The sequence below is a fragment of the Mesoplodon densirostris genome, chromosome 12 (assembly GCF_025265405.1).
Source record: "Mesoplodon densirostris isolate mMesDen1 chromosome 12, mMesDen1 primary haplotype, whole genome shotgun sequence".
Taxonomy (NCBI): Eukaryota; Metazoa; Chordata; class Mammalia; order Artiodactyla; family Ziphiidae; genus Mesoplodon; species Mesoplodon densirostris.
The window spans coordinates 26,022,443-26,036,546 of NC_082672.1; the positions used below are offsets into that span (position 1 = coordinate 26,022,443).

The 14,104-nt window shown below is 41.3% G+C and overlaps 1 protein-coding gene across 6 annotated transcripts in view; it reads left to right on the forward strand.

Moving 5' to 3' along the window:
- NHSL1 (NHS like 1) overlaps positions 1 to 14,104 on the forward strand; it is a 242,066-nt gene that overhangs the window by 199,065 nt on the left and 28,897 nt on the right. For all 6 annotated transcript variants that reach the window (XM_060115034.1, XM_060115028.1, XM_060115033.1 and 3 more), the window contains one exon: positions 9,663 to 9,790. In XM_060115034.1, the coding sequence (XP_059971017.1) occupies positions 9,663 to 9,790 (128 nt within the window). The remainder of the gene's footprint in view (positions 1 to 9,662; positions 9,791 to 14,104) is intronic.

Genomic DNA, 14,104 nt, shown 5'->3' on the forward strand with positions numbered 1-14,104 from the left:
GTCTCCTATTGTCCTTCCTCTTCCCCCAGCCCAGATCACTCTTCCCTCCAGCTCTTTCTCAGGGTGATGGAACCCACTTTCTTCACTCAGATGTCACCACTCAGGTAGCCCTGCTTTAGTACCACTCCCTATGCCCTTCCGTGCTTTATTTTTCTCTTAGCACTTAGGACCTTCTTATGTATTATGTAGTTGATTCTTTTTACTGTTTGTTGTCTGTGACCTCTTAGAGCATAAGCGCTATGAAGACAGGAATTTTTGTTTGTTCTGTTCACTGTGGAGTCTCCTGCGCCTATAACAGCACTTGGCAGGTAGTAGATGATTCATAAACATTTATGACTTAACAGATAAATGTGGGATGGGGATGCTTTCCTCTGGAGTATACATGAGGAACCAAGAAAAGAGAATTGTCTTAGGGGTTAATGACTTCTTCCAACTTCAATCCTGCCTTTTTTGGCAGTAATTGCTACTCTACCTCCTTACTCCTTTTCTTTGCTATTCTTTCGTTAAAAATCACCAATTGAACCTGGCATAGCAGAGGATCTAAGGAAGTATGTGATATGGTTTATAATATTGAAGAGTTCAGGCTAGCATGGAACGTTGTAGTAACTAGGGAAGGCTTTGTGGAAAAGGGGATTTGAAGTAAACCTCAAAGGATTTTGATTGAGCTGTCTTGAAGTAGCACAGTGACTTGGGTTCCCTGGTGGGTAAGCATGGCGGCTGCCACTGCCGGCCAGTAGACCCTGGATGCCATCATCTATAAGAGGGTTTGGGAACTGATGATGATAATATACATTATATATTAATATGTATAATTAATATAAGTTGAAGAATTTATAAAATAACTTCCAGAAGGGATCAAAAGATTTTCTTTTTCATCTTAAAATTCTGAGTCTGCTAATATTTTCATTACCCATTTGAGATATGCAGTGTTTTCACCTACAGACCTGCTTTCCCTTTGAGGAAAAGTTAAGAGTCCATCTCTAATCTTAATTTTAGTAGACCTTAAATACCAACATTCTTTTAGGTGAACATTTACTTATTTCATTTTGTACTCATATTTTTGTTCTTGTTGTTATGGAAATGTAAGTATAGGGGAAAAACTATAATAAAACTAGTTTAACATCTTTTCTTTCTTGGAAAGAGTTTAAGGAAACTAAAACCCAAAAGTGAATGTACTGATTTGCTAGATAAAGGCTGATGTTATTTTATACATAATTAAGTGTGGTACAGAGAGATCTGAAGGAGGGTAGTTTCTCGTCATAAGCAAGTTGATCTCTCAGGAAAGAGCACCAGGTTTGGGGCCAGAATACCTGGACTCTAATGTTGGCTCCACCAATTGGAGCAGGTTTCTTTTTGTGTCTCAAGGTTTTCATACGTAAAGTGTGGATAATTATTATCCCCGGGCTTCCCTGGTGGCACAGTGGTTGAGAGTCCGCCTGCCGATGCAGGGTTACCCGGTCCGGGAGGGTGCTGAGCCTGCGCATCCGGAGCCTGTGTTCCGCAACGGGAGAGGCCACAACAGTGAGAGGCCCGCGTACTGCAAACAAACATAAATATCTATCCCCATCTCTTAGGCCCATTGTGCAGAGTAAATGATTTACTGTACGTAAAGTACTTAGAGCGATGGCTTGTTCATAGGCAGCCCTCAATCAAAGGCAATATTATTAATACGCAGTAGTTAATACGTCTGCTGAGAGTTGTTTTTACATCTCGCCTTTTCCTACTACAAAGGGTAACTTTTCTTGAGACCTTAGAGATTGGTCCTGAAGCTGACAGATGTTTCTTGCCCAGAGTTGCACAGCTCTTCAGTAGCCAAATGGGCATCTCCAGATGCCCAATTCCTGTCACAGTTTCTTTTCCATGATCCTCTAAGATTTCTGCCAAAGGCACCCCTGCCCCGTTTCTTTGAAGATCGTTATGACTGTCTTTCACATCTTAGCATCTCCTGGTTCCACACTGGGTTAATTTTCTAGGGCTGCGATGACAAAGTACCACAAACTGGGTGTCTTAAAACAGTAGAACTAAAAACAAAAACAAAAACAGCAGAACTTTATTGTCTTACAGTTCTGGAGGCTGTAAGTCCAAAATCAAGGTGTTGGCAGGGCCATGCTCCCTTCAACCTCTAGTGGAGAATCCCTCCTTGCCCTCTTCCAGTTTCTGGTGATCCCACATGCTCTTTGACTTATGGCAGCATGACTCCAGTCTCTGCCTCTGTCTTCACAAGGCCGTCTTCCCTCTGTGTCAGTGTGTCTCCGAATGGTCCTGGTGTCTCTTTTTCCTCTTCTCATAAACCTATCAGTCATACTGGATTAGGACCCACTCTAGTGATCTCATTCTAACATGCTTACATCTGGAAAGACTATTTCCAAGTGAAGTCACGTTCACAGGTACCAGGGGTTAGGACTTCAGCATGTCTTTTCTAGGGGCACAGTTCCACCCAGCACACATACTTTCAGATCAGAGAACCTTGATCCTTTTCTCTCCTTGCTTTGATAGTTACAATATATCAAATACATTTACCAAGCACCTGGCTGATACTCTTTCAGTGTAAAAATTCCCCTAAGTATAAGGCTTTGTGTTACATGAAACTGATTAGGTTTGTAAATTTTGTAGTTAGATTAATTCATATATTTGTGCTCTTTTTTGGATTGAGAGGAGTTAGAAATAAATGTTCAGGCCATTGACAGTGAGAGAATCCCCGTATGAGTGTCATACTGACTTAGGAAAAGCCATACAACCTCCTGATGTTTTGGTAAAGATGTAGCCAACAGCTTGGTCAAACTGTAGAATCTTAAAGAACTGTGTAGGGCTTCCCTGGTGGCACGGTGGTTAAGAATCCGCCTGCCAACGCAGGGGACACGGGTTCGAGCCCTGGTCCGGGAAGATCCCACATGCCGCGGAGCAACTAAGCCTGTGTGCCACAACTACTGAGCCTGCGCTCTGGAGCCCACGAGCCACAACTACTGAAGCCCGCGTGCCTAGAGCCCGTGCTCCACAACAAGAGAAGCCACCGCAATGAGAAGCCCACGCACCACAACGAAGAGTAGCCCCGCTCACCACAACTAGAGAAAGCCCGCATGCAGCAACAAAGACCCAACGCAGCCAAAAATAAATAAAATAAATAAATTTATTAAAAAAGAAAAAAACAACTATGTAGCCAAGCAGGTCTTGTTATGGAATTGCTTACTGGCTTTTAAAAGTGGGAGAGTTTGGGGCTTCCCTGGTGGTGCAGTGGTTGAGAGTCCGCCTGCCGATGCAGGGGCACGGGTTCATGCCCCGGTCCGGGAGGATCCCACATGCTGCAGAGCGGCTGGGCCCATGAGCCGTGGCCAATGAGCCTGCGCGTCTGGAGCCCGTGCTCCGCAACGGGAGAGGCCACAACAGTGAGAGGCCTGCGTACCGCAAAATACATGAATGAATGAATGAATGAATGAATGAAAAAAAAGTGGGAGAGTTTGAGGTAGTTATGGTTTATGTGGTAACTGCTGACAGCAGTGACTGTCTTTTGAGCCCCCGCCAGGTGGAGGGTTCTGTGCAAAGTCCTGACACACCCTGACCTAGTCTCTCACCTTAAAGAGCAAAGTACTTGGAAATATTTGTCGACTGATTCTCATGACAGCTTCCCAGAAGTAATGTGCCAGCGCTAGAGGTGGGATCTGAGTTTCCAGGAGGTTAAAATGCTGTCCCCCCAGGTCTCACAGGTGGTGAGCGGTGCCTGGTTTGTCCTGGATTCCAGATACTCAGCGGCTTCCCCATAGAGTCCCTCCCAAAGGTCAACGCCCTGTTACTGAAACACAGCAGGGTAGCTTTTCATCGCAGATTCCACATCGAAAGCCTCTCAGTCTCATTCAGGAAGGATTGGAAATAAACACTTAGTAAGTGTCGGGAGAATGGGTGACAAGAATCTGGAAAATCATAGATTCAGTGTCGTCCCTCTTTTTGGAGGCGTCATTAGAGCTGGTGTGGGATAGTCTCATTCTCCCCCTTGCTTATGAGGTAGGGTGGCCCCTCCTTGTCCCCTCTGAAGTTAGGTATGGCTGTGTATGTGGCTTGTTGTGTCCAAAGAAATAGGAGTGGAAGTAAACTCTGGTTATTTCTGGCAGAAGTTCCCAGAGCCAGTGTGAAATGCACATTCTCCCAGCGCTGCTGCGTGATGGTCCAAGCACAAGCTGAGAAGGACCTTCCCTCGGCCTGGTCCCTGCGTGACTGTGGTGAGCAGAGCCCCCAGTAGCTCTGCCTGGACCAGGAGAACATGCAGGAAAGAATCCTCTTGTTGTATTAAGCCACTGGGATTTTGGAACTGTCTGTGACTGCTGTATATTCCAGCTCATTGTCACTAATTCAATACATTTAGGAGCAAAACAGAGAGAGTGGAAATTCATCAAGGATTTCCAGTAGAGAAAGTGATTTTGAAGATAACTCTAAATCTTCTTGCAGCAGACTCTCAGCATATCTAAAATATTAAAACAGAAAGTCTAAAGAATAGTTTAATATGTGAAGGTTTGGAGGACAGAACAGTATTAAATTCACAAGATGTTTAGGTAACCATCTAATCCTATGACAGTATTTTTTGCTTCTATATTAAAAACTTTGGTCTACCAAGGTGTTCGTCCATTGTCCTTGCGCTAAAGAAAATAGTTTGACATGAAAGGAAGGAGGAAGAAATTTGTGGCTGGGAAACCAAAGGACACAATAAACAGTGACACCTTTATCCAAGTAGTACTGTGGGAACAATAGCATGGTTTTACTCTTAATTTCTGTTGCAAGAGACGTATGTGTTAGAGACAGAGCTTCTGTTACATTTAGTATCGTGTTTCCCTCCTGTGGTTACTTGCATAACCTGGCTTTAAATTATGCTTTGCCTTGCTCTTACCATCAGTTCAGTGTTTGAAAAGTCTTTGTTTATTCATGATGGCTAGTACTCACTTACATCTCACTCCACAGACAATAAACTCAGTTTTTAATGAACAAAGCCATGGTTTAGAAACTGAGAGCCATTGCAACTTGACAGGAGGAAATTTTCCTAGATTTCCCGTAGAGTTGGAATAAGATAAATGACAATGGAATTTGATGAGTTTACTAGACTGCAGAAATCTGATAAGGGTATAAAAAATAGGTCATCTGCCATAAATTTATATGGACTAATTCTTTTTTTTTTTTTTTGGCTGCGTTGGGTGTTCGTTGTTGCGCGCGGGCTTTCTCCCATCCAAGTACTCACCAGGCCCGACCCTGCTTATCTTCCGAGATCAGACGAGATCGGGCGCATTCAGGGTGGTATGGCTGTAGACCGGGCTTTCTCTAGTTGCGGCGAGTGGGGGCTGCTCTTCATTGCAGTGCACAGGCTTCTCATTGCGGTGGCTCCTCTTGTTGCGGAGCACGGGCTGTAGGCATGCAGGCTCAGTAGTTGTGGCTCACGGGCTCTAGAGCACAGGCTCAGTAGTTGTGGCGCACGGATTTAGTTGCTCCATGGCATGTGGGATCTTCCTGGACCAGGGATCGAACCTGTGTCCCCTGCATTGGCAGGTGGATTCTTAACCACTGCACCACCAGGGAGGTCACTGTATAGCCTAATTTATTCTTAGACCAGCATCGTGTTCATTTGATATGCTACTGTTTATTATACTACTATGTAAATATTTTTGTGACATAAACTTAATCTTGGGGGGAAAAAAGGCATTATCTTTTAAACTAGGCTTAAAAGGTGACACACATTGGAACTACTAATAATTGTCAGCCTTTCATGCTTTTAACTTATGGATAATAATTTTGCGATATTTTGGTCTTTTAAGATTCAACGGGTATCGAGTTATTAGGCTACTTTAAATTTCTTTTTAATTAAAAATTTTTAATTGGGGCTCCCCTGGTGGCACAGTGGTTGAGAGTCCGCCTGCCGATGCAGGGGATGTGGGTTCGTGCCCCGGTCTGGGAAGATCCCACATGCTGCAGAGCCGCTGGGCCCGTGAGCCATGGCCGCTGAGCCTGCGCATCCGGAGCCTGTGCTCCGCAAGGGGAGAGACCACAATGGTGAGAGGCCCGCGTACCGCAAAAAAAAAAAAAAAAATTTTTAATTGGAGTGTAACTGTTGTACAATATAGTTTCAGGTGTACAACATACCTATTCGATAATTAAATACATTACAAAACAATCCTAATAAGTCACCATACAAAATTATTACAGTATTGTTGACTATATTCCTTATACTGTATATTATATCCCTGTGACTTATTTATTTTATAACTGGAAGTTTGTACATCTTAATCCCCTTCACCTATTTTGCCCAACCCCACCTCCCTCCCCTCTGGTAACCATCCACTTGCTCCTTGTATCTATAAGTCTGTTTCTGGTTTGTTTGTTTTGTTTTTTAGATTCCACATATAAGTGAAATCATACAGTATTTGTCTTTCTCTGTCTCATTTATTTCACTTAACATAATACCCTCTAGGTCCATCCATGCTGTTGCAAATGGCAAGATTCCATTCTTTTTTATGGCTGAGTAATAGTCCTCTGTATGTTTGTGTGAATATTGGAGTACATATATCTTCTTGAATTAGTGTTTTTGTTTTCTTCAGGTAAATACCTAGAAGTGGAATTGCTGGATCGTAAGATAGTTCTATTTGCAATTTTCTGAGGAACCTCCTTACTGTTCTCCACAGTGGCTGCACAAGTTTACATTCCCACCAACAGTGCACAGGGGTTCCTTTTTCTCCACATCCTCGCCAACACTTGTTATTTCTTGTCTTCTTTTTTTTTTTTTTTTTTTTGGTGGTACACGGGCCTCTCACTGTTGTGGCCTCTCCCGTTGCGGAGCACAGGCTCTGGACGCACAGGCTCAGCGGCCACGGCTCATGGGCCCAGCCACTCCGTGGCATGTGGGATCTCCCCGGACCGGGGCACGAACCCGTGTCCCCTGCATTGACAGGTGGACTCTCAACCACTGCGCTACCAGGGAAGCCCCTGTTTATTGTCTTTTTGATGATAGCGCTTTGCTTATTTTTAATATTATTGCCAAGAATATCAGAACTGATATCACCTTTTGAGATGATCTAGCCTAGCAGTCCCTTGCAGAGCAATCTTTTTCAAACACATTCTTACATGGTACCTGGTATGTGAAACAGATTTTTTAATATTATAAACTTCTATAATTTAAGACTTGTACTTATCATAAGGTCAGTGGATGAGGGGAGAAAGGATTATTTTGAAGAAGAAAAGGACCTAGTTTAAGAGGACCTTGGCCTTCACTTTGTATTTTGTTTTGTTTGGCAACTATTTGAAAGCACTGAATTACGTGATAAGTAGCTGCCAGTGGTAATAGGTTTTATTGGTTTGTTTTACAAGGTTCACCCTGAATCGTTAGGTGACTTCAGTTTTATAGGACTACAGAAAAGTTAATTTAGCAATACAAGTTAATGACATGTAGAACTATGGAGCTGTTATTTTTTATCTTAGCTTTAAGATAAAATCAAATATTTACAGAACTCTGCACAGAGCACCATTTGAAAACTAGTCATCATGCTCCATGTAGCTTCGCTGTAGAATGAGAGCATAGAGTCTGGTTGTACTATCTACTTTTGCAGAGAGATTGTCAAATATTGGAGAAAATGTGAAAGTATTTCTCACTGAAAAGGGTTAGGGTTAGTAAATCCTCATTTTTAAAAGTGTGTTCTGGAAGTTTCCGAAAATTTTTTTTTTTATTTTCTCTTTTACTCAGTATTAACAGTGGTTGCCAGCCCACACATTGTTCAGCCCATAAGTAACTGAAGTAGTAGGGTTTAGCTCTCTTATGATTATCAGTACATTTTTTAGTTTGGCATTCTAGAAGAGCCTCGTGACTATTTCCATGGGACTTTAAAAAAATCTGATTTATAGTTTTGCTTTAGTTCTCCACTCCCACTGTGAGGTAGATAGCACAGGAGAGTGAGGATTTTTTTATTCTCCAGTTGCAGAATTTTTATCCCTCCACTGAAGCAACTATTAATCTCCTCTTTGAAGAAGAAGCTTAGCTCCTAGTGTTAGAAGGGAACTCTGAAGATGCCCTACTTTAGTTCTGTGCCATTAGGCGCATGGTTTTGTAAAGCTGTGCAAAGAGGAAACTTGTCCAAAACCAAACACATGTCACCTTCCTTTACCAAGCTGGATATTTAAAGGAACCCTATGGGGAATCCTTTTGCAAGGCAAATGCTCCTCTGAGGTATCTGGGTAATAGGAGAGCTCCTGGGGCTTTGAAAAGCCATTAGAACTCTTCTTTCTGTGCTCACCCCCACCAATGGGAGTTATCAATGCAATGGTTTGTTGCTCCTTGAAGAGAATCTCTAATCTCTGAGCAGCCAGTGGTCCTAGTCCCCCTGTGATCCAGGGCTGCTACTTACCTTCCACTCAGGTGCCAGGCATTCCTCCATGGACTGGAAGACATCTCAGACTGCCAGCCAGCTTGTACTAACTAAATTCTGCACAGTGATTATAGGCTGTTTAGCATCAAAGTTAAATTGAGAAGTAAAAAAAAAATGAGAGCATTATAATCCATGATTTCTCTTGTCACTTCCAGCTAATCAGTCTAGAAAACAAGCCTAGCATGAGAATTGCATGTGTTTTTTGATGTGGAATTACTTAATCAATTGTTTCATGTCAAAAATTATAGTAAGTATGGAAACCAGTATGGAGCTTCCTCAAAGAACTAAAAATAGGGTTGCCATATGATCCAGCAATCCCACTCCTGGGCATATACCCAGACAAAACTCTAACTCAAAAGGATACATGCACCCCTATATTCATAGCAGCATTATTTACAATAACCAAGACGTGGAAGCAACCTAAATGTCCATCGACAGATGAGTGGTTAAAGAAGATGTGGTACATATATACAATGGAATATTACTCAGCCATAAAAAAGAATGAAATAACGCCATTTGCAGCAACATGGATGGACCTAGAGATTATCATACTAAGTGAAGTAAGTCAGTCAGAGAAAGACAAACATCACATATCACTTATATGTGGAATCTAAAATACCACACAAATGAACATATCTATGAAACAGGAACAGACTCACAGACATAGAGAACAGACTTGTGGTTGCCAAGGGGGAGGGGAGTAGGGGAGGGAAGGATTGGAATTTGAGATTAGTAGATGCAAACTATCATATATAGGATGGATAAACAACCAGGTCCCACTGTATAGCACAGGGAACTATAGTCAGTATCTGGTGATAAACCATAACAGAAAAGAATAAGAAAAAGAATATATATATGTATAACTGGGTCACTTTGCTGTATAACAGAAATAAACACAACATTGTAAATCGACTATACTTCAATAAAACTGAAAAAAGATTATGGTAAGTAAGACCTTGGGTTCAAATTCTGAGTCCACTGCTTCCTTACATAACATTACACAACAAGTGATTTAATTACCCTAAAGTTGACTCAGAGGATTGTTGTGAGGTGTAAAGGTAATCCCTTTGAAGTGTATTAATGTGGCATGTAGAGTGTGGCAGCTGCTTTACTAATTCGTAGTTCTTTTTATCATAATTTTTATTATTAATATTGTCATTATTTTGAAATTGTGTTATGCATAGAGAAATATTACTAGGAAAGGTAAGTAAGGAGGATTAAACTCATCCTGGTTCTTAAAGCCCTTTCTCCCCTCCCCGGCCTGTACCCCTGCAGAATGTGATAAGCTGCGGCAGGATGGCTACCGGAGTTCTCAGTACTACTCCCAGGGACCCACCTTTGCAGCCAACTCCAGTCCATTCTGCGATGATTATCAAGACGAGGATGAAGAACCAGATCCAAAGGTAAGGCTTCTAAATGCAACAGAGGATCCTGGATTGGATCCCAGAAGAGAAAAAGGACATAACTTGGAAAAACTGGTGAAATCAGAATAAGTCTGTTTTTTAGTTAATAGTATTATCCCACGTTAATTTCTTAGTTTGGGCAAATGTACCATGATTATGTAATATGTCAATATTAGGGAAAACTGGGTGAAGGGTACACAAGGAATTCTTCATACTATCTTTGCAACTTTTCTCTAAGTCTAAAATTAGTCCAAAAAAGGTAAGTTCAGGACCCAAGGAATTCATTAAAGGGACATAATCAGTGTATTGATTTCAGTACAGTATTCAATAAATTACATGAGATATTAAACACTTTATTATAAAATAGGCTTTGTATTAGACGATTTGCCCTAACTGTAGGCTAATGTTAAGTGTTCTGGGCATGTTTAAGGTAGGCTGGGCTAAGCTACAATGTTCGGTAGGTTAGTGATCTATATACATTTTGACATTTGTTTTCAACTTACGGTGGGCTTATCTGACAAAACCCCACCATAAGTTGAGGAAGATCTATACAAAGAAGGTCTTTTATTATAATTAGAAAAGCAGCTATTTCAAAATTGATCTAGCCTACAATTTTAAAAACTCACCTTTCTCTTGTTGGTGTGAGTAAGGAAAATTAAAATCAGAAGATGAATTACATGTGAGGATTTTGTTTTGTGTAGATTAAGTTTTTTCAGCTTTATTGAAATAGAATTGACAAATAAATTTTTATATATTTAAAGTGTGATGATTTGACATACATGTGCTTTGTGAGATGACCATCACAATTGGGTTGATTAACACATCCACCACCTCACTACTTTAAACACAGAATTATAATTCATTTTTTAAAAAGTAGTTATTAAGCATCTTCTGTGTGCCAGGGACTCTTCTAGGTGCCGGTGATGTAACAATGAAGCAAACAAAAGAAATACTCGTCCTTGATGGTGCTTTGATTTGATGGTGAGCCACCGAGAATAAATAAGCAATGATGCTGTACTAGTGACGTGTGCTCTAGAGTAAACTAAAACAGAACAAGAGGTTGCAATTTTAAATTAAAGGGGTAGGCCTTCCTGAGCAAAGAGGTGGTTGGGATTAAAAGAGTGAGCCATGCAGAAATCTTGGAGAAGGACATTCCAGGAAGAAGCAGCAGCCAGTGAATGAATGTTTCTTAATGTATATAGCATTTACCTGATACTACAAAATGCGAAGATTAATAAGATATCTGTACTTGCCTCAAGAAACTTAGAGCTCTCAGGTAGGGAGAACTCACCAGAATGAAAACATTTACATATATTAACATGATGCAATAAATGTTTGTCATATAGTGACATTCGAAAGAGAAATTCTTCTGACTTGGGCAGTCACGAAACGGGGAAGGGGTTGGGAGAGGGTGAGGTGTGTAAGAAGAATATTTATAGACTACTGCAACAGACAAGATGTCCTAAGGACCTAGAGATCCAAAGAGTGTCTGTGAATGGTGAGGAAGGGGGAAGTTAAAAGCTAAAGTTAAGAGATGGTGTTATTCTAGGAGTTAAGGAGACAAATTTCGAGCGTTAGCTCTGCCACTTGCTGCATTTCTTTGGATGTATCACTTGGGCCTTCAAGGCATTAATTTCTTTATCTAGAAAGTGGTGAGTGGAAAATTGTTCTCTGAGATCGGAGCTGTAATTCTGCCCAAGTTAATTTTAAAAATTAACACAATACCAATACAGTAAGTCCCTTACATATGAACGAGTTCTGTTCCGAGAGCATGTTCGTAAGTCCAGTGTGTTCGTAAGTCCAGCAAAGTTAGCCTAGGTACCCAACTAACACAATCGGCTATATAGTACTGTACTGTAATACGTTTACAATACTTTTCACACAATACGTATAAAACAAACAAAAAATAAAGAAAACATATTTAATCTTACAGTATAGTACCTTGAAAAGTACAGTATGGTACCGGCTACATCACCGCTGCTTTAACACTTGCTTCTGGACATCCTGGGCTTGAAATAAAGATACTGTACTACTGTACTCTATACAGTACTGTACAGTAAAGTACACAAAAGCATAAGCACTTGTAGAGGATGCACGCATGTGACAGTGTATGCCAGACGTGAACTGGCTTAAGTAATTGGACATGTGAACACGGTTCGCATCTTTGAAAGTTCGCAACTTGAAGATTCATATGTAGGGGACTTACTGTAAAAAGTTGAGTAGTTTTGTTCTGTTTTAGTTTGGAGTTATTTTAGGGGATGGGAGGAGGGGGGCGAGGACTGGAGAAACTGAGTCCAAGATTCCTACCTGGGAAAGCTGTAAAACAGAAGAGCAGTGGTGGGGGAAGGAGAACCAGCCTGACCAGGTATTAAAACATAAAGGGTCTGGGCTTCCCTGGTGGCACAGTGGTTGAGAGTCCGCCTGCCGATGCAGGGGACACGGGTTCGTGCCCCGGCCTGGGAAGATCCCACATGCCGCGGAGTGGCTGGGCCCGTGAGCCATGGCCGCTGAGCCTGCGCGTCCGGAGCCTGTGCTCCGCAACCGGAGAGGCCACAACAGTGAGAGGCCCGCGTAAGGCAAAAAAAAAAAAAAAAAAAAAAAAAAAAAACCATAAAGGGTCAAGAATCACTCCAGTGTGTCACCTGGATATACAGACCAGTAGGACAGAATATTAAAAACAGACTGTAAAGTCCAGGAGTAGACCTAAATCTTTAGGGATTTAGTATATGATGAAGTTGGCATTTGAGATCACGTGGGAATCCATTAACTGTACGAGGGGCTCCAAGCTAGCATTTTATGGTCTCCACATTAAGACCAAGACCCCTAACTGCAATCATGTCCTTAAATGTCATTCTATCAGTTGGGATCATTTTAAACATGGAGTATATAGAAGTCAACTTAGAGGGAAAATTCTACTGGGGAAACCCTTCACTTTGTACTTCCAGGTGGGCAGTGGAGGTGGGGCTATGATGAGGAGAACAGTGAACTATAGAGAAGAAGGGACAGGTAAGTTAACAAATGCTTAGAGGACAAATGGTCTGACAGCAAAATTAGGATGAAAAGCATCTAACTTGCATTCAAGAAATAATTAAGCATCTATTATGTGCTTAGGATAGAAGCACTCTCCTAAAATGAGAGTTGCTAATAGGGCAAAAGTTAAGGACATAAATTAGAACAGAAGACTTAGGGGACATCTGTTCTGGTTATTTATTCTGGCTAATCATTCCAGAATAATTATCCTAATGCAAAACATTTCCCAAGTAGGACTTGTGTTTATGGTGTGGTGAAAGGTATTTTGCTAATGATATCCACATATATCTTTCAAAGTAGTGATGTAGTGTAGCAAGAAAAGAAATTGCTTGACATATTTCCAACTATATGTGTTATGTATATCATTAAATAGTAAACATGCTGCATGAAAAATGCTGTCTGCAAAGAGATTCAGAAATCTCACAAAATACCTTTTTATTCAACTGTGAAATCAAAGAGTAAGGCATTGCTTTAGTATTGTCCTAGCCTTGACATTTTTTTGTTCTTTTAGTTTTCCGTGTGTACCAGGTACTACCAAAGAGGTTATTCAGGTATTTGAGGAAAATTCAGTTATAGATGACAGAACACTTCCTTGAGAAGGCATTTCTCCAACTGCCATTGCTGGAGGTTATGTTTGATGAATATCTTCACTGAATCAAGGAAACATTCATAGAGGCCCCATTGTCTCAGCAGAAAGAATGTCAGTCATTACTCAATCTCTTACATAAAATTCCCCCCCAAACAGATAAATTAGACTGGGATTGTGGCAATAGATCGTTGGCTTTAATGGTATTGATAGAAACAGAAATTTTCTTTTCTAGTTTTCTGTTTTTCTTTGAACTGGCATCTCAGGTTCTGTTTTAGTCTTCACTGATAAGAGATACTTAATTGGAGGAGGACTTACTTAGAAGACCACAGAAGGACAGTAGCCTTACTCTGTGACTGCACATGGAGGAGGCTTGTATAAGGTGATGCTTCAGAGCACCGGTCCCGGGGCAGCTTTTCCACCTGTCGAAGCTGGTGGCCTTGGCAAATTGCTTCCCTCTGTGAGCTTCAGTTTCCTCAACTGTGAAGAGTCGTAAACGACATGTTCTGGTTTTGCTCAGGACAGTCTGGTTTACAGCTGCTGTTCTGTGTGATTATTCAAAGCACCCCTTTCACTCTCAAAGGTGTTCTGGTTTTGATAATAAATTGCATGATTACCTCACCCACCTTGAGGATGATTGTGAGGTTGAAGTGAATTAATGTTTGTAAGATCCTTAAGCATGGTGCCTGGTGCATAGT